Source organism: Trifolium pratense, linkage group LG1 (assembly GCF_020283565.1).
Source record: "Trifolium pratense cultivar HEN17-A07 linkage group LG1, ARS_RC_1.1, whole genome shotgun sequence".
In the NCBI taxonomy this organism is placed as follows: domain Eukaryota; kingdom Viridiplantae; phylum Streptophyta; class Magnoliopsida; order Fabales; family Fabaceae; genus Trifolium; species Trifolium pratense.
The window spans coordinates 13,335,227-13,357,296 of record NC_060059.1 but is presented as its reverse complement, the minus strand read 5'-3'; the positions used below and the strand labels follow the sequence as shown (position 1 = coordinate 13,357,296).

Here is a 22,070-nt window from a genome sequence, read left to right as displayed (position 1 = left end):
CTTAACTATGCTGTGATAATGGAGATCTTCATGTGCTAACTAACTGCATTCATAGTTCATACCCGTTCATTCTAGTTTTATGACTAATTTATTTTCTTTTGATTATACTGATTGGTTTTTGAATAATCTCAATATGAAAGGGGTTGGGTCGAGCACATCTAGATGGCAGACCACTTTCATGATAATGTGCAGTTACGAGAAATTTTAATATGGGCACAAATTTAAATAATTTTATCTTAGACACACTCATAAAAAATGTAAAATATTAAAAAAAAAATGATTAAAGTGATGTTGATTGATGTGATATTTTTTTTATTTTGTAAATTTATATGTGTGCTCTTAAATTTGTGTCTATATCCTTTGTGCTTAGGTGAGAATACTTCTTGTAGATACTTGTGAAAATGGAGGAATAAAACTATTTTTAAAGTAGATTTCTAATGGCAAATTAATCCTATTTTATTGATCGATAGATTCGTCAAAGATATTGAAGACTACAATTTGGAGTCTCTTCATAGAGACTCTCTTTTGAAGGATATTATCTACATGCTATGGAAGCAACCAGAGGCCTGCAAGAGAGTTGAATCAAGCTTAATAATGATGATGCGTGCAAGGATATAGGAAAAATTATTGATTTCATTTATTCCTTCTAAATGTTACCGCCACTTTTCTAACATCAAACACACATAGTAATACGTACGACATTTAGTTTAATTACATTTTTTATTTTTGAATTTATTAAATTCACAAAAATAATTTCTCTATTTTAAAATTGAATTTTTTTTGTCTCTTTTCAAATTTACTGTAATTTTGATCCTAACTCATATTTTTTTGTCTAAAAGTGATGACTTTTAATGTCAATATTAATTTTGATATCAAATATGATATTTCATCTTTAAATTCATCGTTGGAGACAATAATTTATTCAAATATAATATTTCATCTTTAAATTCACCTATTTTTTTAAGTTTGATGAATTTTAACCCGGATATAATTTTTATTTACTCTCAAATGAAATGGTAGAAAAATCATTTATCAGATACATGAAAACTTATAGACAATGAGAAAATCATACAACATTTTAAAATTAAAGTCTATTTTTGTCATTTGTCATAAAGTCAATATTATTTTATAATTTTTTTATAGAAATTTATAGTATATTTTTCTTCTGAAAGGATCCTTTAGATTTAGACGGAAATCAAGTGTCTGTGGTTGAAAATAGATGACAGCTGTATCGCAAACTGGTCAATTTTATAGTACCACTAAAATTAATTTGGAATCTAGATTTTGTATTATCCGATTTTATAGAAAATGCAGTAAAATATTACAACAAAAACAAAAAACAGAATCTAGTCCAGAAAACTAGAAACAACAGAGAAGACTGTAAATTGAAGCAATCTAGTCTAGTGATAAATAATGTTTTATACGGATTAAGAAAGGTAATTAGCGTGCCTTAACAATAGCATTAGCTAATTAGCATTAGCATTTTTAGTTGAAAAACAAAACACAAAAACAGTAATGTATGGTAGGTAGTGTAGTACTACCTATACTACGTTTTGTGGGCAACGTTGTTTGTCAGAGACAAAATCCACGTGCCTCATACAATCAAAATTGATCCTCATCTCTGTCTCTTCTCTTCTTTCTCGTGTTGCATACCGACACATAACATTAATATTAATATCTACCCAATACTCACTTACTAAAACTATCAAACACACAAACAGTGAAAAAACACAAGCTAAGAAAAACAACCTTATATTGAATGTACTATTTATGAAGAACTATTAATAAGAACAAGTGTTGTTGTTGCCTTGTTGGTGTTTGTTTTTCATTGTGGTAAAGTAGTTATGGCTACGGTGGAAGGAAAAACAATTCTTGATTCAGGTTGGTTTGCAGCTAGGTTCAATGAAGTTCATTTCAATGGTACTCAGCTCACAACTACTAATCCACCTTCTGGGCCCACTTTACCATGGATGGAAGCTCTTGTTCCTGGCACGTGAGTAATCTCTCTTGCTGCAACATGCATTGCTGAATCATTGATTATTGATTAAGTGAATGTGTTTTCAAAGTGTTGTTTTTTTATTGATTTTGACAGTGTTCTTGGAACTTTGGTGAAGAATAAAGTTGTGCCTGATCCATTTTATGGATTGGGAAATGAAGCTATTTTGGATATTGCTGATTCTGGAAGAGATTATTATACTTTCTGGTTCTTTACAACTTTTCAGACTAAACTGGTAAGGTTTTTCTGCTCTTTTTTGTTGTAAAGTTTAGGTTTTTAATTGAAGCATTGTGATTTTCTTTTGATTTCAGTAGTTCAGTGTTGTTTTGTTTTCTTCAACTATGATGCTTTTAAATCCATTGAATGAATTGGATTGATGTTCCAATGTAGTGTGGTTTTTGGTTTGGTAGTTCTTATCTTTGAACTTTGGTGGTGGATGTTGCTAATTACTTGACCCTTTGCAGTCTAATAATCAGCACTGTGATCTGAACTTCCGCGGAATCAATTACTCTGCCGATGTTTATTTGAATGGGCACAAAATGGTTCTCCCGAAAGGAATGTTTCGGAGGCATTCTCTAGATGTTACTAACATTCTTCATCCAGATGGTAATAACCTGCTTGCTGTTCTAGTTCATCCTCCGGATCATCCTGGGAGTATTCCCCCCGAGGGAGGACAAGGCGGAGATCATGAGGTCAGGAATTAAATTGATGATAATCCATTAACCTTCTCCTTCTAAATTATTAAACTTCCTGTAATGTGAAATGAAAACATCAATTATCAATTCAAGTGATTATTGATGAATTATGAGATCTGAAGTAATTTTTTTTCTTTCCAATTTTGTAGATAGGAAAGGATGTGGCTACACAATATGTTGAAGGTTGGGATTGGATAGCTCCTATAAGGTGACATTGCTTATAACTTTTGTGGCAACATACTAGCAATATCCTAATCATTCTAATATCAAAGAATTAAAGAATTTGATATTTGTAAGTGATTAAATAATTTTACTACACCTCTTGGCAACATCGAGACAGTTTTATTTTACTTTTTGCATTAATTTTCACTCTCAGTGAAAATTAATGTGAAAGACAAAGCGATGTTAAGGCATCAAACAAGTAGAAGTATGCATGCATGATTAGTATATCATATGAATATGACACTGATATTTCTGTAGTATATGTTGTCTAAGTTTCCTTTTTCTAACTTAATGATGCCCTTTTATGCACACGAAGGAAAAAGCAAATGAAACAAATATAAGGCATTTTTGGCATTGTTTGTTCAGCTTTTGAACTATGAAAAGAATAAGGATACTTAATCAATACCTGATGCATGTATTGAATTTGATTGCAGAGATAGGAACACAGGAATTTGGGATGAGGTTTCAATTGTTATTACTGGGGTAAGTCGCATGAACTACTTAGTTCCGTCCAAGTATCTAGTATTTTTTTCCGTACACTTTAAGTATAAGCCATTGCGACCAATTTTGAAGTCTTTCTTTCCTCATCGTTATCTTTCAAATTTACAATCTTTGCCCCAAAAGAGAGTTTCAACTTGACTTGAGATTACCATTATTATAGTTTATGATACTTCCAGAAGTTCTTTGGTACGATGATTCTGGTGTCTGTATTTGGTGCAGCCAGTGAAAATTATTGATCCCCATCTGGTGTCATCATTTTTCGACAATTATAAGAGAGTATATCTACATGCCACAACTGAGTTGGAAAACCGAAGCTCCTGGACCGCTGAATGCTCTTTGAGTATCCATGTCACAGCAGAACTTGAGGGGAGCATTCACTTAGTAGAGCAGCTTCAAACTCAAAATATATCAGTTCCAGCAAAATCACGGCTGCAATATACATTTCCTGAGGTCAGTGGCAATACTTTTTCTGCTAAAGTCGTTGATCCACTGTCTAAATGCGCCCGAATTTTGAAACTGAGAAGAACCTGTTTATTAATTCAAGATATTTTTATCAACAAAATGTGTGGTCTTGCATTGACAATATTTTGCATCCTCGTTTACTATTGATCCTGTTAATTTGCATGATTTATGGTTTTCTGAACTTTAAGTATAAGATTTACTGATTTAACACTCACTTTCAAGTTGTCTGAACTGGCAGCTCTTTTTCTACAAGCCTGATTTATGGTGGCCGAATGGAATGGGGAAGCAATCTTTGTACAATGTTTCTATTAGCATTGATGTTAAAGGATTTGGTGAGTCTGATTCATGGAGTCATTACTTTGGATTCCGCAAAATTGAGAGCCATATTGATGATGCCACTGGTGGAAGGTACAATAGTTTGTAATATTTCTTCAATGCTGTGATATTTAACTTTTTCCTTAAACTGTTTCTATAACTGTTTTCCTGCATATATTTTGTTTCATAGGTTGTTCAAAGTCAACGGCGAACCAATTTTTATACGAGGGGGTAACTGGATATTGTCTGATGGTCTACTTCGACTTTCAAAGAAGAGATATAGCACAGATATCAAGTTTCACGCTGATATGAATTTTAACATGATCCGTTGTTGGGGTGGTGGATTGGCTGAAAGACCGGAGTTTTACCATTATTGTGACTATTATGGTCTTCTGGTACCACCCCTTCATTCTTGCTTATATGTGCTGCTTAATACTTTTTTTGTTGTTATAAATTGTTTAAGTTTACTGCATTATGCTTATGAAGTTCAATTGTGTTTCCTGGTTTAAATCTTATAGGTATGGCAAGAGTTCTGGATTACTGGGGATTGTGATGGACGCGGTATCCCGGTATCAAATCCAAATGGTCCTCTAGACCACGACCTTTTCTTGTTTTGTGCAAGAGACACGGTCAAGCTTCTTAGAAATCATCCCAGTCTTGCCCTCTGGGTTGGTGGAAATGAACAAACACCACCCAAGGATATAAATGATGCTTTGAAAAACGACCTGAAACTTCATCCTTATTTTGAACATGTAGAAGAAAAAGGAAAAGGTGGCTTATCCCCGAAGTTGGGGGATCCTAGCCAGTATCTTGATGGCGCGCGGATTTATATAGAAGGGTCGATGTGGGATGGATTTGCAGACGGGAAGGGAAACTTCACTGATGGACCTTATGAAATTCAAAATCCTGAAGATTTCTTCAAGGATAGTTTTTACAAATATGGATTCAACCCAGAAGTTGGTTCTGTAGGAATACCAGTTGCTGCTACCATAAGGGCAACAATGCCTTCAGAAGGATGGCAGATACCCCTCTTTAAGAAAGTTTCAAATGGCTATGTTGAAGAAGTTCCAAATCCCATATGGAAATACCATAAATATATTCCATATTCAAAGCCAACCAAGGTTCATGATCAGCTTCAGCTTTATGGTGCTGTAAAAGATCTTGATGATTTTTGTTTGAAGGTAACAGAAAACTCTATCTAGGATGTCACTCATGACACATTTTTTGTCTTCCTAATTTCGATGTTCTGTTGTTGATTTGCATTTTTTTTATACTGTTATCGTCTCAGGCACAACTTGCTAACTTCATACAATATAGAGCCCTTTTGGAAGGATGGACTTCTCGCATGTGGAGCAAATATACAGGTGTATTGATTTGGAAGACACAAAATCCTTGGACTGGTTTGAGAGGTCAATTTTATGATCATCTTCATGACCAAACAGCAGGTTTCTATGGTTGTCGATGTGCTGCCGAGCCAATTCATGTACAGCTTAATCTGGCTACATATTTTATAGAGGTTAGTTTCTGAGTTAACTTATATTGTTACGAGTTGGGATGAAATTACAGACGTAGACTATGATTGAAAATATGAAATACATTTGACTCTTCATGAAGTAAAAACCAAGACAGGAAAGCAAAATATCGAGAAAAATCACAGTTTTCTGTGCAATTATTTTGATAGTGCAGTTACGCATAGTTTCTTGAAGGCTTTGTATAATTCTATTTTCTTCTTTAAACAGGTTATTAATACTACATCAAAAAGATTGTCTAATGTAGCTATTGAAGTTTCTGTATGGGATCTTGAAGGAACATCTCCATATTACAAAACACATGAAAATCTCTCTTTCTTGCCAAAAAAAGTAACACCTGTTGCTGAGATGAAGTATCCAAAGGCAAAAAATCCTAAGCCGGTCTACTTCCTTCTTCTCAAACTGTACAACAAGTCAGACAATAAAATTTTATCGCGAAACTTTTATTGGTTACATCTTCCTGGTGGAGATTACAAGTTATTGGAGCCATATAGGAAGAAGAAAATACCTCTCAAGATAACATCCGAGGTTTACATTACAGGATCCACATACAAACTCCAAATGCACGTGCACAACGCATCTAAAATACCGGACTCTAAAAGCTTAACGTTTGAGCGTGGTTCAATAGCTACACTAAGGGATAGTTGCTTTGTTACAGACTCACCAGAAACTGTACATAATGTTGCTGAAAAAGAACAAGAAGTCGGTTGGTTTAAGAGGATACACAAACGCTTCACTGGGAATAGTGATGGTTTGAAGCTTTCTGAAATCAATGGACATGATGTAGGTGTTGCTTTCTTTCTACAATTTTCTGTTCATGCTTCAAATAAGGACCACAAGGAGGGAGACGACACAAGAATTCTCCCAGTTCATTACTCAGATAACTATTTTTCACTGGTTCCTGGAGAGGCCATGACTATTAATATATCTTTTGAGGCTCCTCTCGGTGTCACTCCTCGAGTGACTCTGAATGGCTGGAATTACCATGGGCAAACCATCCATGAGGCTCTTTAGGGATGTACCATACAACCTTGATTATTTTAACGGCATCACAGAGAGCTTCACGAGTTTGTTATTTTGTTTTATTTTCATATGCCTTCAAAGGCCAACATCTCCGGGAAACATAAAAGAATTCGCATTTTCTAGTATATGTCACCGATAAACAAGATGGTGTTAGTAATGTTTCCATTGTTTTGTTTTTCAATTGGTGGAATAAAAAAGGAAGGGTGAGATTCTCATAATACAGAATGTTCCTTTCATTTTTAAAGTATGCTAAAAGCAAGTCTCTTTCTTATTTGTATCCTTCTATATAGTGGAACATGTCACAAGATGAATACATGCATTATAGTATATGATACAAGTTGTAAGGTTTCTAAAATTAATTTTGAAGAAACACAAATTTACATGAATCGCGAATAAGAACAAGTGTGAAAGAGCATCATCAATCACGAATCATCAAATAGACTTCATGAATCGGTTAATCGAAGAGAAGATGCCTGCCGCTTTGTCAAGCAGACTTTGCCCTTCATCTGACTTCTGTTCTTCATTGTTGTCAAATAACATCTGCACCATATAGGTAGTATATGAATGCCAGTGACCTCTTTATTTTGTTGGGTTGGGTTCAGGTTTTTCATCATGATGAGTTATTCAATAACTAATTTGATATTGATGTTTCTATTTTTAATCAGAAAAAATAATGGCTATCCTATAACCATATATACATAGAAAATGGTTTTATAAGTAATAATATCTAGCAAGATATTAAAATTGAAGCTACTAACCTCAATATCTTCAGTATCAGGACGATTGGCATATTCCTTTGCAAGCAAATATCTATTTGGTCTATCCTTGTCATCACTGAACACTTTCCACAATCTGAAAACCAGGAAATAGACAAGAAATAAAAGATGGTTTGAGCTTTACAATTTATATTTCGTGCAGTAAATTATTGTTATCGCAAGCCAAAACCATTTCCAAACAGTCAACAATGTGAAATTTACTGATTTGAATATGTTTTTAAAACAATTTTCATATGCCAGAACTATGCATAAAGTTAACTGTCGATATGGACACTCCGAAAATTAGAAGGAAGTATTGTTGTTATTCATATATAGTAATCCTTATGTGAGGGAATAAAAGTCCTTACCCGGGATAACACCGGAAAATTGCACCAAATGGCATAGGTCGCATATGATAGACAGTTGTAAAAGTGCTGTACAACAAATTATCATAATTCAGTAGTCTGGATTAAACAGCAAGTTACTAACTTTAAGTGAACCTCAGAAGAATTTATCTAATGCTAGCTACTCTGGTTTCTAACTTAAAAAGACAAACAAATGTAAGATTGTCCAAAGAGAGATGAAATAACAAAAACAAGTATTCAACTCCAGTTGAAAAAGATACTATTTCTTACAGTCAGTTGAAATTTAGGAAGTAAATGATACCGTGTATACTTTGGTTTACAGTTGAAGAACTATAAACCTACCTAAACGTGCATTTGCAACTTGAAACCAAACATATCTAAGCCTTTTTGGAATGAAATAGCTTGGAAATCATACCTTAAAAAGTAGCGCCTTAACTGCCGTACATTAAATCCAACCCCGACATCTGCACTATACAGGCGTGGATTCCACATGATAAGGGGCCTTGGCTGCAAATATATGAATAGTTTGTATGAAAATTAAAAATATTAAAACACAAGAATACAACTTGATGCAAAGTGAATATATATTGCAGCTCTATTCTTATGCAGGACATTGAATTAGAATCAGTCACATAAAAAAGCTTTCACATTTTCGTCATGATGAGGAAATTTCATCACATAGTCCAGTACATGGCTGTTTAAATTTTAGATATCACAAGAATCTCTAAAAAAAAAATTGCATTAAAGATAGAACAGGAGAGCTCAGATATTTACTGGATCATCAGCGAGAGTAGATGCAATTTTCTCCACATATTCTAACATCTGATAATCAGGAACAATCATAACGACCATCTCATCACCACTGTCTACAGGCTTTCGATCACTTAAGCTGGAAAAACCAGGAGAAAAAAATTGTACATGATATAACTATAGCATGACAATAGATACAGTGCAACTTAAAATATTAGGGACAGAATCGCATGGCCATCAAATTCTCAAGTGCAATGAAAAAGAATTATACGGTTAGAACTTAGAAGCATAGTCCACACCTATTTTGTCTGAGTAGACAACAAAAGAAAACATAAAGCATTAATCAATGTGGTGGCATTCACCTTGCGAAACTAAACACAGCATCTTTCCACCGATATTTTAGAAGAGCTGCAGCACCAGCATCTGGAAATATGGCTTTAACTTTCTAACAATCAAACTCATGAAACTTAGCAACTAAGTTTATAACTTACAAAATATATGTATCGAACATTCAAACTCATCATGAAGCACATTGTCATGGAACAAGTCAAAATCAATATTTATAATATGAGCATCTACTTTGGATAATTGTGTCATGGGTTACGTTAGGTAATTATACGACAAGCATATCTTTTGTCAATCCTTAACTCAAATGAACTTTGGAGATTGCTAGCATTTTCATCAACTATTTTCAAGTTTATTTTGAACTTCTTCATTACAAAGAACAAAACAATTTAAATAGCAAGTCACGTAACAATACATGCAATAGCAACATGGAAAAATACAAACCCACATGGGTTGACCTGGTGGTGAAGGCTTGGGAACTTGGAGTGTGCTACTCTCAAGGTCTCAGGTTCGAATCCTTTTAGTGCCACTTCCTGTGTTGGGCCAGGGCATACAAAGCAGAAGCACTGCTTTTAAATGGCCGCCCCCGCAACTGGACGGTGGGATTGGTGTCCCTCGGATTAGTCGGTCATTGGACCGGATACCGAGTCTTAAATAAATGAAAAAATACAATAGTAAGTCTAACATAAGGAATGTAAAAACATATTGAAAAAATCTTTCATGTGCATTGAGTTTATAACTTCTAGAATACATCCCACTAACCTGACATTTTGTTTCTTCAATAAGTGTATCCAAAAAAACCTTTGACAATTCCCAAAGCTCCAACTGTGCGCCTTCATCATCTAAAGTTTGCAGTTGAGGAATTAAAAGTTCAACCTGTAAGACGATTAAAAATTTAGTGTGAGCGGCAAGGGGCACTAAGCCACTGACAAACCAAGTCATCTATGAAACAGTAATATACAGAGCAATATTTTGTAACAGTAAAGTACATTAGCTTAAAAATTTCAGGTGCATAAGTGAAAACAGTGAAACTTTAATTTCATTCAAGAATTATACTAAGAAATAACAGTGTACTCCTTTTGGTCATCTTGAACACTGACAAATTTATAAAGTTATTAATCTTATTCTTAACAAGGTTAGATAGCTTGGTTCTTTAGAACAAATGCAATACCAATGAATATCTTCATTCTTCATCAGAATGTCAAAACATCCTAATAGAAGCATGCATATATACTTAAGCCAGATTGGATAAACTTATCTAGAAACACTTAAGGAGAAAGAAATGTTAAAAGAATCTTGTAATAACTAGGAGCTTTGTAAACAATAGCCTCCCATATAAGTTGAAATTAGCTTCAATATCTCAATTTTTCCAGAAACTCTCTATTTTCTGTAAGTGAAGAACCATACAACTTAAAATTTTACTTCAAAGCTCTCAGGAACCAGAAGAGACCTTAATAGCAACATGCAGTAAGAACAAGTAGAGAACTTGCAATTGTTTCACAAAGGGTCCTGCTTTTAATTTCCATTCCACTAATATATATATATATACTATTTGGAACTAGCTGTGAAGTGAAATGGTTTAAGTTTAGCCTCTTGTGTTAAAAATGAAAGAAAATAAATTGATTGAAATATTGGAACATACAATGGCTCTCATCCCTCCTGAAGATACAAATGATGCAGCAGCCTCACTTGATTGTATCACTGCACCCTCCAAGTCTGGAGGTAAGCAACTGAAACAGAAAAGTAAAAAGTTAACAGAAAATTATGAGATTAAAGGATATGCACCGTCGGTGTTGAGTTGCGATCCTCTCCATTTTATGTTCTTTCCATTTCCTCCATTACGGCATTACTATAATACTCCCTCCGGTCCTTAATATAAGAGAATATTTGTTTTTTAGATTCATTGGGTTTCTAATGTATTTGGTCTATATTATAGGCTAGATACATTAGAAACTCAATGAATCTAAAAAACAAACTTTCTCTTATATTAAGGACCAGAGGGAGTATTTAAAAACTTTAGTACTAAAAAAAATGGAAATAATTGAAAATGGAGAGGACCATACATAACTCATCGGTGTTACACCACGACAACCAATTACATCTCGCCAAGGCAACAAATAATTGCATAACTAGTTAACTACTTACATCTAACATTCTCGTTCCACTAAGGGTGGAACCTATTTGGATTGACTTATTGGAGTTTATCTATTGACATATGTACTTGTGAGACTATTTGGGGGAACATATGAAAACAACTAATGACATGTTCCTAACTCCTAAGATGTTTTCAGCTTATTTCCATAAGCTCTCCAAGATAGTTATAAGGCACAAACACTTCTCGAATTAGGCGTATCCTGGTGTCAGACACGACACGACACCCCGGCACTTATAATTACATTGAATTGTGTCATTTTCTCAAATTCCTATCGGTATCAGCGTGTCGGTGTTTGTGTTGTGTCTATTGTCTATGTTTGTGCTTCATTTGAAAACAGCTTATAGCTTATACAATAACAAGTTAATTTTAAGTTTTGTTATAGAAATTAGAAAGAGCTTTTACATAAGAGCTTATCATGATATAATATAATATAAACATGAAAATAAAGATAAAGAGTACTAAAATTGTATGGATATAAATAGCAACACCTGTCAGTTTCGTCTTTATCTATAGTGATAGTTTCCAGTGAAGATGAAGGTTGAGGTTCTTGAGAAGATTCACTTTGGAATTTCTCAAACTTGGCATGAAGTTTGGAACGAAGGGGAATTCCATTATTGTGGTTGTAAGGAGAGAGTAGAGAAGGAGGGTGGGAGAAGGGAGTGGGTGGTGGTGAGGTTGGGAGGAGTATGGTTGAATGGAAGTTGCAGGTGGTTAAGCTCCGACAACCCATTTTTGTTTATGTTTTTTCTTACCCAAAGCCCATGGATAAAATTTAACTTTAATATTATTTTTTTTGGGTACAAAACTTTAATATTTTCAATTCTCAACATTATATAACACCAAAATATTTAAGATTTATAAATAAGTGGAAATATGGAGCTTATAAAAGAAAATGTTCCGGAGCAATGATTAATGAAACAAAAATTGTAATACAATATTAAAATAGTAATATAATTTGAAAATTTTAAAAGTTTTTTTTCCTATTTAAAATTTAAAATTTTGTTTCTATTTTTACCTTCTTAATAATCATCTAACACGCTGTTAAACACGACACTATAAATAATTTGAATTTAAGCATATGATGTTTGAATCAACAAAATTTCATTACAATAGAAGAAATTTTACACTAAAATTTAGTAAAAAAAAAAATCAACAAAATTGAGTCCACACTCATAAGACTTGAAACATTGTACTATGTTCTTGCAATGGAAGAAATTTTACAAAAAAATAAAATAAAAAATTAATTCAAATTTTTGGTGCAATATAAAACCATGTACAATTATCAAATTTAAATAATACAAGATATTAATGTATTTTACGAAATAATCTCAGTCTCGAAAATCAATATAGCTGCATATTAGAAGCTGATTGCCGATACATCGGTCATTGTTAAAAACCACTCGAAAATCATGGTTGTAGCCAGTTTCGGTGGATAGCAGCCATAGATCAAAATCAAAAGGTACTTAAATACATACTACTATTGAGTATGTAAAGGAGTTCCTAATTTAACTAGAACTTCATTTTTCACATTAGTTTTTTTTTTCCTCTTGAATTCTTATTAATTTTTTTTTTACAAAAATTGTTACATTAGTTAAACCAATATAAGTACTATAGAGTTGTTGATTTTTTTTTAGCCAAAATGTATTTAGGAGTCCTTTAAATTTCGTATTTGTAACAGTTTGTTTCTTTAAATTTTATACGTAAAAAATATATTATTTAAGTTTTTAATTTGTTACATTGTTACTCTTCTTCTGGCTGACTATCCTGGTTTAAGTCTCAACTGTTTGAGACTCATCGTTCACATTTAATTGAGCCTCAAATTCATCATGTTAGAGCTCCTTTATTTCTTAAGTGAAACATTAACAACAAAAAAAATATAAAAAAGAGTTTAATTCTTTATATTAAAAAATATGTAAAACTTCGGAAAGAAAAAAAAAAGTATGTAAAAAAACAACTATATGGTGCTGACTCAGAATTCTTTGTGTGCACTGCTGAGGCGTGTTTCATATGTTAAAGTCTATCAGACGGTTGCACACAAAGAAAGTCAATCTAACGGTTAGTATGTATTCCAGAGAACGCTCCTATAAAATTTAATTGAACATAGCCGTTACAAAGAATTTCATTTCAAATTTCGTAATCACAATTCAAGAACACTTTTCACTGTTTCTCTTTTCTCTGCCAAAATTCTCAGAATTCTTTGCTTCCATCTTTCAGATTCTTCTTCTTCTTCTTCTGTCACAATTCTATGGAAATGAACGGTACGCTAATTTACTCTTCTATCCCCAAACGATTTTTTTTTTTGTGTGATACAAATCACCGTTTCTTGCAGATCAAAGCATTCAAATTCAAATGCTCGCTGAGAAATTTCACCTTTTCGTTCGTGATTGCGAACTCAAGCAATCACCAAACGCAAATCTCTCAGGTAAGTTCGCCAAATTTGTTGATTTAAGTTTTTTTTTCAACTCAATTATTATCTGTAAACCCTAATCATCAACTATTGTTGGAATTGATGATTAATTGAAGTTTTTTGTTACTATTAGATAATGATGAATCAAAGAAAGTGAACGAAAACTCTGATTCCATGGATGAAAACAGTATGTCTAATGGAATTCATGAGAATTCATCGGATCTGGATCATACGCTTCCGATTTTGAAGAAAGTCTTTGATCTGAGTACAAAAGTTCAGGTGAGTTTTTTATGCGAGTACCAAAAATCAGTGAATTTTTGGGTTCTAGGTTTTGTTTTGTGTTTCTCACAATTTCAGTTTATTCTGTGATTCTTTATTGTATTAGGATTTGAAGAAACAGCATGTAGCCTTATCTGATCATGTGAAATTAACCGCTGAATCCTTTCCTGGCCTTGATGTTTTGAACTCTATTCAGCTTCTCGGTATGGTTTTCATAGAAAAGTTCAATAAAATTTGTCAATTGAATGTTCTCTTTTCTTTTAGTCAGCTAGTTTGAAGTATAGTGTTATCGATTGGTATTCGTGGTTTATTAACTATTGTTATCTGGTACTAGGTTCTGAATATGAACTCTTGAAAAGAAAGTATCTGGATGAATCCACTGAGCGTAGGCGGCTTTACAATGAAATAATTGAACTAAAGGGTAATATCAGGGTTTACTGCAGATGCAGACCTTTAAGTGAAAATGAAAGGGCAAATGGATTTACATCTGTTGTCAATTTTGAATCGACTCTTGATAATGAGCTTCAAGTCATTTCCTCAGATTCTTCCAAGAAGCCGTATAAATTTGATCATGTATTTAGGCCAGAAGATAACCAAGGTATATTAGAAGTTACCACTTTTGATATTGTTGCATTAAATATTTCATTTTCATGCTCGAAGCTGATCAAATGTGTGTTATTTTATAATGATGCAGAGGCTGTTTTTTCTCAAACTAAACCTGTTGCTACATCAGTATTGGATGGTTTTAATGTCTGTATATTTGCTTATGGGCAAACTGGAACCGGTAAAACATTTACGATGGAGGGAACACCAGAAGAGAGGGGAGTTAACTACCGAACACTTGAAGAATTGTTTAGGATATCTGAAGAGAGAAAGGGTGTAATGAAGTATGACTTACATGTTAGTATGTTGGAGGTTTACAACGAGAAGATAAGAGATCTTCTAGTGGAAAACTCTACCCAGCCTACTAAGAAGTGAGTTTTAATTCTTCTTACTCTAATTATAGCATTGTAGTTTTTAGTTCCTTTATTTTAGATTTTAAAGTTAGATAGCCATTTCATATGATCGTAACAAAAACCAAATTTGAGAATGCGGGCGGTTATTGCTTGGCTGGATAATGAATCTGTAAGAAATGTGCATTGTTTTAGTCTCCAGTTTCATTTGAATGTATGAATGTGCATGACTTGCATAGTTTCATTTGAACTGAATTTTCCTATAGCTGTTAAACTTATTAATGTAGTAATGAATCTGTAAGAAATGTGCATTGTTTTAGTCTCCAATTTCATTTGAATGTATGAATGTATGACTTGCATAGTTTCATTTGAACTGAATTTTCGTATAGCTGTTAAACTTGTTAATGTAGTCTCCAGTTTTCCCCCCTACCTAGTATCTACCCACATACATGTTTCATATTTTGATGTATTGTATTGTTTCTTGAGAAATATCACTGACAAGGAAAACAAATTTCAAACTTAAGATTGGAGATAAAGCAAGCTGCAGAAGGAACACAAGAAGTCCCAGGACTTGTTGAAGCTCATGTCCATGGAACAGAAGATGTGTGGGAATTGCTCAAGACTGGAAATAGAGTCAGATCTGTTGGCTCCACCTCTGCCAATGAGCTTAGCAGCCGTTCTCATTGGTATGTTTTGGTTCTTACTGCCAGCCTTATTATTATTATTATTATTATTATTATTATTATTATTATTATTATTATTATTATTATTTTTTATATTTTCAATACCTTATTTACTAATCATATTAAACAATAGGTATTCTCCTTGAGTATGTAATTATTTATCTGAATGAAGCTATTGATATAGGAAGAAGTTATATTATGGGGTAATGATAACCTGGTTGTTTTTCATGCAGCTTGTTGAGAGTAACAGTCATCGGGGAGAATTTAATCAATGGCCAGAAAACAAGGAGTCACCTCTGGCTAGTAGACTTAGCAGGTAGCGAGCGTGTGGGAAAAACCGAAGCTGAGGGAGAAAGATTAAAGGAATCTCAATTCATAAACAAGTCTCTTTCGGCACTAGGAGATGTTATTTCTGCTCTTGCTTCCAAAGCAGCCCACATCCCTTACAGGTAATTTTCTTTTCGACTATTGAATAAATTGTTGCAAAATGATCATCTCATTAATATTTGTATCTTCTGTTTGTTTGCTACAGAAACTCGAAGCTCACTCATATATTGCAAAGCTCTTTAGGTGAGGTTTCTTTTCAGCATTATAATTCCCTTTGTGATCTGAAATCCACTGTTACAACTTGTGCTTTATAGCCAATAATAATAATAATAATAATAATAATATTTGACCTGGGCTTGAAATGCAGGAGGAGATTGTAAAACACTAATGTTTGTTCAAGTAAGTCCAAGCTCGGCCGACTTAGGAGAGACACTATGTTCATTGAATTTTGCCACACGTGTTCGAGGAATTGAGAGTGGCCCAGCTCGCAAACAAGTAGACCTCAGTGAGCTGTTTAAGTACAAACAAATGGTAAGTGAAAGTATAAGTGTGCTTTCAATAAGAATAACAGTGTTTTCTTTAATTACTGAAACTCGTAAATTTTTGTCATAATAAAAGGCAGAAAAGGCCAAACACGACGAGAAGGAAACAAAGAAGTTACAGGATAGTCTGCAAACTTTGCAACTCAGACTTGCTGCGAGAGAATACCATTGTAAAAGTCTTCAAGAAAAGGTATAAATACAAATGTTAAAGGTTTCCTTTTACTTCCCATAAGTGACTGTTTAGTTTACCTTCATATTCATACACCCACATAAACACCATATACTCATCAACTCTGAAATGATTTTGACAGGTACGGGACCTGGAGAATCAAGTAGCAGAAGAAAGAAAAACTAGACTAAAGCAAGAAAGTAGATCACTTGCCGCTGTTTCATCTCAACCTCCAACATATAAACAAACAGCAGCAGCTCATAAAACCATGACAGATAAGAAACCACCACTGAATCCTTCAAAACTGAGAATGCCCCTTAGAAGGATAAACAATTTCTTGCCTCCCCCATCTCCTACCACATCAAAGAGATACACATACACACATCAAATGAACGGAAAGGAAAATTCTGCTCGAAGGAATTCAATGACAACAAACACAGAAAGCTTTGCAAGACCAAGAAACAGGGTATCCATTGCTATGAGACCACCACCTGTACAACCAACAACACAGATCCTTCAGCCAAGGAGAAGAGTCTCCATTGCTACACTTCGTCCTGATCCAACATCTGAAATGACAACTCCACTTCGTACCTCAGCTTCGAGATTTACCGGTGGAAGCAATGCACCAGTGATGAGGAGCCAAAGGGGTCGGTATTCAAATTTGTTTGCCCCACTGCCAACGATAAGAGCAGATACAACACCAATGTCTGTTAGGGGTAGCAGTAAGTTTATGGGCAGTCCAGTACATGCACAGGCAAGTTCACAGGTGGGTAGGCATCCAACTGCAATTGCGCTGCAAAGGAGATCATTAGTTTGGAGTCCTCTTAGGCTGAGAGAAATGAAAAGCAAGCGAAAATCATCACTCTTGCCATCTCAATTGCAATAGACCTCTTGCCATTTCAACTGCAATAGACCTTGTTTTATCAAATGCCTGTGTGCATATAGGATTTATAACAAACAAAAGTTCTTTGAACATGAATACTCTTGTTATGATTGTTGTTTCAATTTCTGAAGCTGTCACATATCTGTTTCTTCTGTTATTTCAACTGCTGTTTAGGCTGTTCGATCAAATGATGTTCATTTCTCTCATTGCATTATTAGTCTTTTTCTTATCGGGAAAGTGCAATGTTATAACGCTATGGTTCAGCAGGTGCAGTTGTACATGCACCCGTTGTGTCCCTCATGAAGGTTCAACTTCATTTTTTATAAATAAAAAAACTTGCAATCACCAAATGCTATGGTTCAGGCAGGTGGAGTTGTTGTGCCCGCGCGCTGTGCGCTCTTTAAACACATTCTAGGCAACCCACAAATGTATTAGAACTCTCTATTTTAGACTATTATCAAGGCAGATCACAATGCGCGTCTTGCTGCAGAACACAGCAATGGAAATATATTGAAAAGTCTCAATCAATTAACATTGCTACAGGTAAATGAAAAATCTAATCAAAACTTCGGAACAAGGCAACATCTTAATTTGATGTACTCCTTTTGATTTTTGTTAAATAAATATCAGAGTTAGGTGTAATTAATCTTCTTTATCAAATAACAAATTATATGCATTCTCAAAAGTGCTCTCTTTATGAGAACTTGTTCAATAAAGGTGAAAGATTCATTACAAAAATAAATATATTAGGAGTATTTTAAGAATAATAGTAGTAAATTAAATATAATAAAAATAAGAATTTAATTTATATATGATGTCTCTCAACAATCATAATCTTCAAATTATTGAAAATATTTAAATTTAACGCTAACTATTTCTAAAGTCACATATAATTAGTTGTGATTTGTTGACGGTTCAAAACCTTTTACGGCGATAATGCATGAAAATTAATCTCTAAAATAAGCAAATTCATTTGATTTTATTCGACTCAAAAGATTAGTGTCTGCGGTTAGGTAAACATGATTTATACAGATAAAATAAGAAAAACAATCCTAAGTCAACCCGGGTCCCAAGTAAAAGGAAAGATATAGCCGTTGCATTTGTCTCTATTAGACATTAGACATAGCTTCACTCGACCGTTGTAAAACAAACCGTTACTCATACTTCTGTCTTTCTTTGACATCCATCAACAACACTTGCCAAACTCTGAAACCAAAAGTAGAACAGGTTTGGGTCCGTGTTTCTCCCTTTGTTAGAGAGAGAGAGAGAGAGAGAGAGAGAGAGAGAGAGAGAGTTCAGATCCAATCTTGTGTGGGTAAGTAACAGTGTACTGATTGGAAAAGTTGTAATTTGAGACCCACTTCGTTGGTGTGTTTTGTTTTGTGAAGATGGTTGCAAGAACCCCACCAAAGCTAAGGAAAACTTTAGCTGCACTCAATCCTATTCTTATTAGAGAAACACTTAACAAGGTAATAACTGTGATCTTCCATTAAATAATTGCAGATAAAATTCAAAGTTTTGTTTTTTATTCCCTTGATTTTGAAATGTTCTTTCTGGGTCTTTTGAAGGTGAATCAATGCATGTCTCGGTTGGAAGAACTTCAGAACACTGTAACTGGTGGAACCAAGGTGGTTTCAGTGGTCAATCTCAGTCCTCGCAGCACTAGAGGTTATCTCAGAACTAGTCTCAGGTGTAAGCAAGAATCACTCAGGTACTTTTCTTTGCTCCATAAATTTTGACCAGAGTTTAGTTTTGTTTTTATACTAGTTATTGTTTAAAATTGTGAACTCAAATGAGTTTGTTTTATTACCATTTTGAAGGATCAAGAATGGTGCCACGAGGAAATCTCCTGTGGGAAAGTTTCCGCCTCCACCAAACACAGGTTAGTTCACTTAGTTGTTCTCTTGCAAAATCAAACAAGTCTTACTTCAAATTGAAGGCATGTCAGGTGTCTAAACACTAACATGGCAATTGTTGCATTTAATTATTCCATATTGTCAAATTATTATCGGTGTCTATGTGTGTCACCGTGTGTGCGACTGTGTTAGTGTTCGATCGTGAATGTGCATAGGCCTGACACAGTTTTAAATTGTGGTTGATGAAAATAGTGTGCATAGGTCATGGTTAGTTTGTGATACTTGATATTATTAGAAAATATGAATATTGCAGCTGATGAAATAGTAATTGTGGCTGCAAATATGGTAATAAAACACAATTTAGAATCATGGATCATAGACAACATAGGAAAGACATGTTTGTACACTATGGACATTATTATGTAAAAACATGATAGACAATATTGTGACCTATAAAATATGGTGAATTCTTTGGTACACATCTTATTTAGATATCTACCGCTACACCTCAACAGTGTACCAGAGTGTTCACCATAGAATATTAGACATCTATAGGAGAGTAATATGCATTATAGGAGAGTAATATTAGACATCCCATATATTTTTACATAATCCACATCATATGTAGTTATACATTTAAAAAATATGCATTATAGGAGAGTAATATTTGGCAGCTCAAATAATTCAGTTAATAATAAGACTTTCTTATTCACTTGTGAACCTTATACAGGTGAATGGAGGAGAATGTCATTGCCTGCAATGCTTGTAGGAGAAACAGTTGGAGAAATTTTACAAGCTAGTCAATTTACAAGAGAAATTGTTTCAGCAGTTGGTGACAAAACTCCCTCCAAAGAGGACCCAAAAACTCCAATGACTCAAAGGTCAATCAAGAAAGTAAACCTTGAAAACACACAACTTAAGACTAGAAGGAAGAAAGAAAAACAAACCAAACTACAAAATGATGGTTCTCCCTCACTTCAAAGAGCTCGTTCTAGAATCACTTTCAAAGTTTCTCCTCCAAAAGTTAAAGAATTTGATAGAGAAAATAACAAGTTTTTGTCTTTGGCTAATAGGGTATCTCCAAGGAATAGACCATGGGCTAAAAAAACTGTACTTTTTCCTAACCCTTTGTTCATGTCAACTCAATCTTCTTCATCACAGTCACAGCAGCAACATCAGTTTTGCAAAACAAGGTCTCCTATTATTGCAAGAAATAGAGGAACAACATCAACAACACCACACAAGTTTTTGATCAAATCTCCACCTTCAAATTCCAAAGTCAAGAAGATCCTAAACACAACCGTGTCTATCTCACCTACTAGACTTGCAAGTTTGAGCAAGAATTCCCCAAAGAGATCGACTGCGTCTAAATTTCGTCGTTCTTTCTCTCCTTCAAGACTAGCTACCAGATTAGTTTCACCATTAAGGAGCAAGAGAACTGCACAGAAATGTGATGGATTTGTAAGTGGATTGAAACAGCGCCCAACATCAACAGTTCCATTCCCTTCTAGAAGAATCTAAGAACATATATATAGACCTTGATTGTATTTCTGTCACTGTGATGTGGCTTCTCAATGTCCATAATTGTATTCTTGTGAAAAAATTTGTTCAGGACTTTTCCTTATGTCCATAGCATTTTATGCTCAATTCCTTCAAATTCAGGACAACAATTATTCTTTGTTCTGCTCAACAAAAAATAAAGTCTCATTTTATTTTATAACTCTATGCAATGTTGCCAATCCATTATCATACGTACACTATTACATACGATGTACACTATTTTATACTATGTACACTTTTCAAAGACTTACTTTTTTGTCCACTATGTACACTATTTTCATCAAAATTAACAAAGAGAATTGAAATGCAATAAAAAAGAAGATATTTCCAGTTATTTTTCCATCACATACACGTTTTTGCGGTATTTACCATTGCGAATCAATCGAGCAAAAATGGCTACGGAATGCTACGTACGGTACGAATATCATACGTGTACTGGTACCTGTAAAGTACCCCAGTAGTCTGAGAACCGCCAATCGTCAAATCCTACTCAAAAACGATCCAACGCAGTTACTACCACAAACCTCTACATGCCTCAACAAAAAATATGTTTCACTTCCTACTCATAAAAAATACAAGAATGCCCAACAATCTTACCAAGGAACCATTCTCATGAGAAATATTTTACCTATCTACTAGTTGCTCAACAACACTTAATGTCCTTTCAGAGAAAATATATTGAGCCCCCAACAAAGCCTCTAAAATAGAAGGTAAAGAATTGGAAAAAAGTTACACCCACCCTAACCATCTAAAAATATTATAAAGACCTCGTTAACAAAATCATAAGTGACAAACAAATGACTAATTGACTCGATAAAAAAAAAAACATAAAATACCGCTAAAATCCAACATTTTTCACATATTTTAACGAGTCATATTCTATCTTGAAGTTGAAGGTGCTACCAAGATACAACAATAACCTTGAAAAAAAAATGCAAATTCTTATAGACTAAGGCCAAAATAAGATGAGATTCTGTTGGCGACCACTTTTCATCGGGAGAAGCAAATAATAGTCGAGCTGACCTAGTCGAGTTACCTGAGAACAATCCTAGCAGAATCATGCTTCCATGACCAACAATTATCGCGTGTTACCCTATTCTTAAGTTTTTCCAGTAAAAAAGAAATTGATTTTAAAAACAGTATTTTTAATTACAATGAAATATTTATTACAATTTTTTAACAATTGTCCAAGAAAAACAACATTTTTATTATTGTATTAATATTATTTTTTATTTTTATTATGTGTACAATAATAATAATAATAATATTCAAAATAACGTAATAATGATTCAGAATAT

At 33.9% G+C, this 22,070-nt stretch overlaps 4 protein-coding genes across 4 annotated transcripts; 3 read left to right on the top strand and 1 right to left on the bottom strand.

Moving 5' to 3' along the window:
- The first annotated feature begins 1,361 nt into the window (after positions 1-1,361).
- LOC123907349 (mannosylglycoprotein endo-beta-mannosidase) lies at positions 1,362-6,961 on the top strand. Its single transcript, XM_045957569.1, has 11 exons — positions 1,362-1,993; positions 2,093-2,231; positions 2,461-2,688; positions 2,841-2,899; positions 3,348-3,396; positions 3,634-3,864; positions 4,115-4,284; positions 4,382-4,586; positions 4,710-5,372; positions 5,480-5,707; positions 5,931-6,961. The coding sequence occupies exons 1-11, from the start codon at positions 1,845-1,847 to the stop codon at positions 6,732-6,734; spliced, it is 2,925 nt and encodes a 974-aa protein (XP_045813525.1). The 5' UTR covers positions 1,362-1,844; the 3' UTR covers positions 6,735-6,961.
- LOC123907358 lies at positions 6,953-11,914 on the bottom strand. The gene is made up of 9 exons (XM_045957580.1): positions 11,602-11,914; positions 10,601-10,688; positions 9,721-9,834; positions 8,976-9,058; positions 8,638-8,752; positions 8,279-8,370; positions 7,867-7,932; positions 7,502-7,595; positions 6,953-7,283 (listed from the first exon to the last, which is right to left on the bottom strand). Exons 1-9 carry the CDS (start codon positions 11,841-11,843, stop codon positions 7,176-7,178), a joined length of 1,002 nt encoding a protein of 333 aa, XP_045813536.1. The 5' UTR covers positions 11,844-11,914; the 3' UTR covers positions 6,953-7,175.
- Positions 11,915-13,224: 1,310 nt separating this feature from the next.
- On the top strand, positions 13,225-17,760 carry LOC123902566 (kinesin-like protein KIN-14S). The gene is made up of 12 exons (XM_045952329.1): positions 13,225-13,371; positions 13,443-13,535; positions 13,654-13,799; positions 13,906-14,002; positions 14,134-14,397; positions 14,494-14,773; positions 15,277-15,438; positions 15,669-15,884; positions 15,968-16,005; positions 16,130-16,293; positions 16,381-16,494; positions 16,616-17,760. Exons 1-12 carry the CDS (start codon positions 13,359-13,361, stop codon positions 17,357-17,359), a joined length of 2,331 nt encoding a protein of 776 aa, XP_045808285.1. The 5' UTR covers positions 13,225-13,358; the 3' UTR covers positions 17,360-17,760.
- Positions 17,761-18,471: 711 nt separating this feature from the next.
- Positions 18,472-20,869, top strand: LOC123897347 (probable microtubule-binding protein TANGLED). Its single transcript, XM_045947951.1, has 4 exons — positions 18,472-18,825; positions 18,925-19,067; positions 19,177-19,238; positions 19,943-20,869. Exons 1-4 carry the CDS (start codon positions 18,745-18,747, stop codon positions 20,731-20,733), a joined length of 1,077 nt encoding a protein of 358 aa, XP_045803907.1. The 5' UTR covers positions 18,472-18,744; the 3' UTR covers positions 20,734-20,869.
- Positions 20,870-22,070: the final 1,201 nt, after the last annotated feature.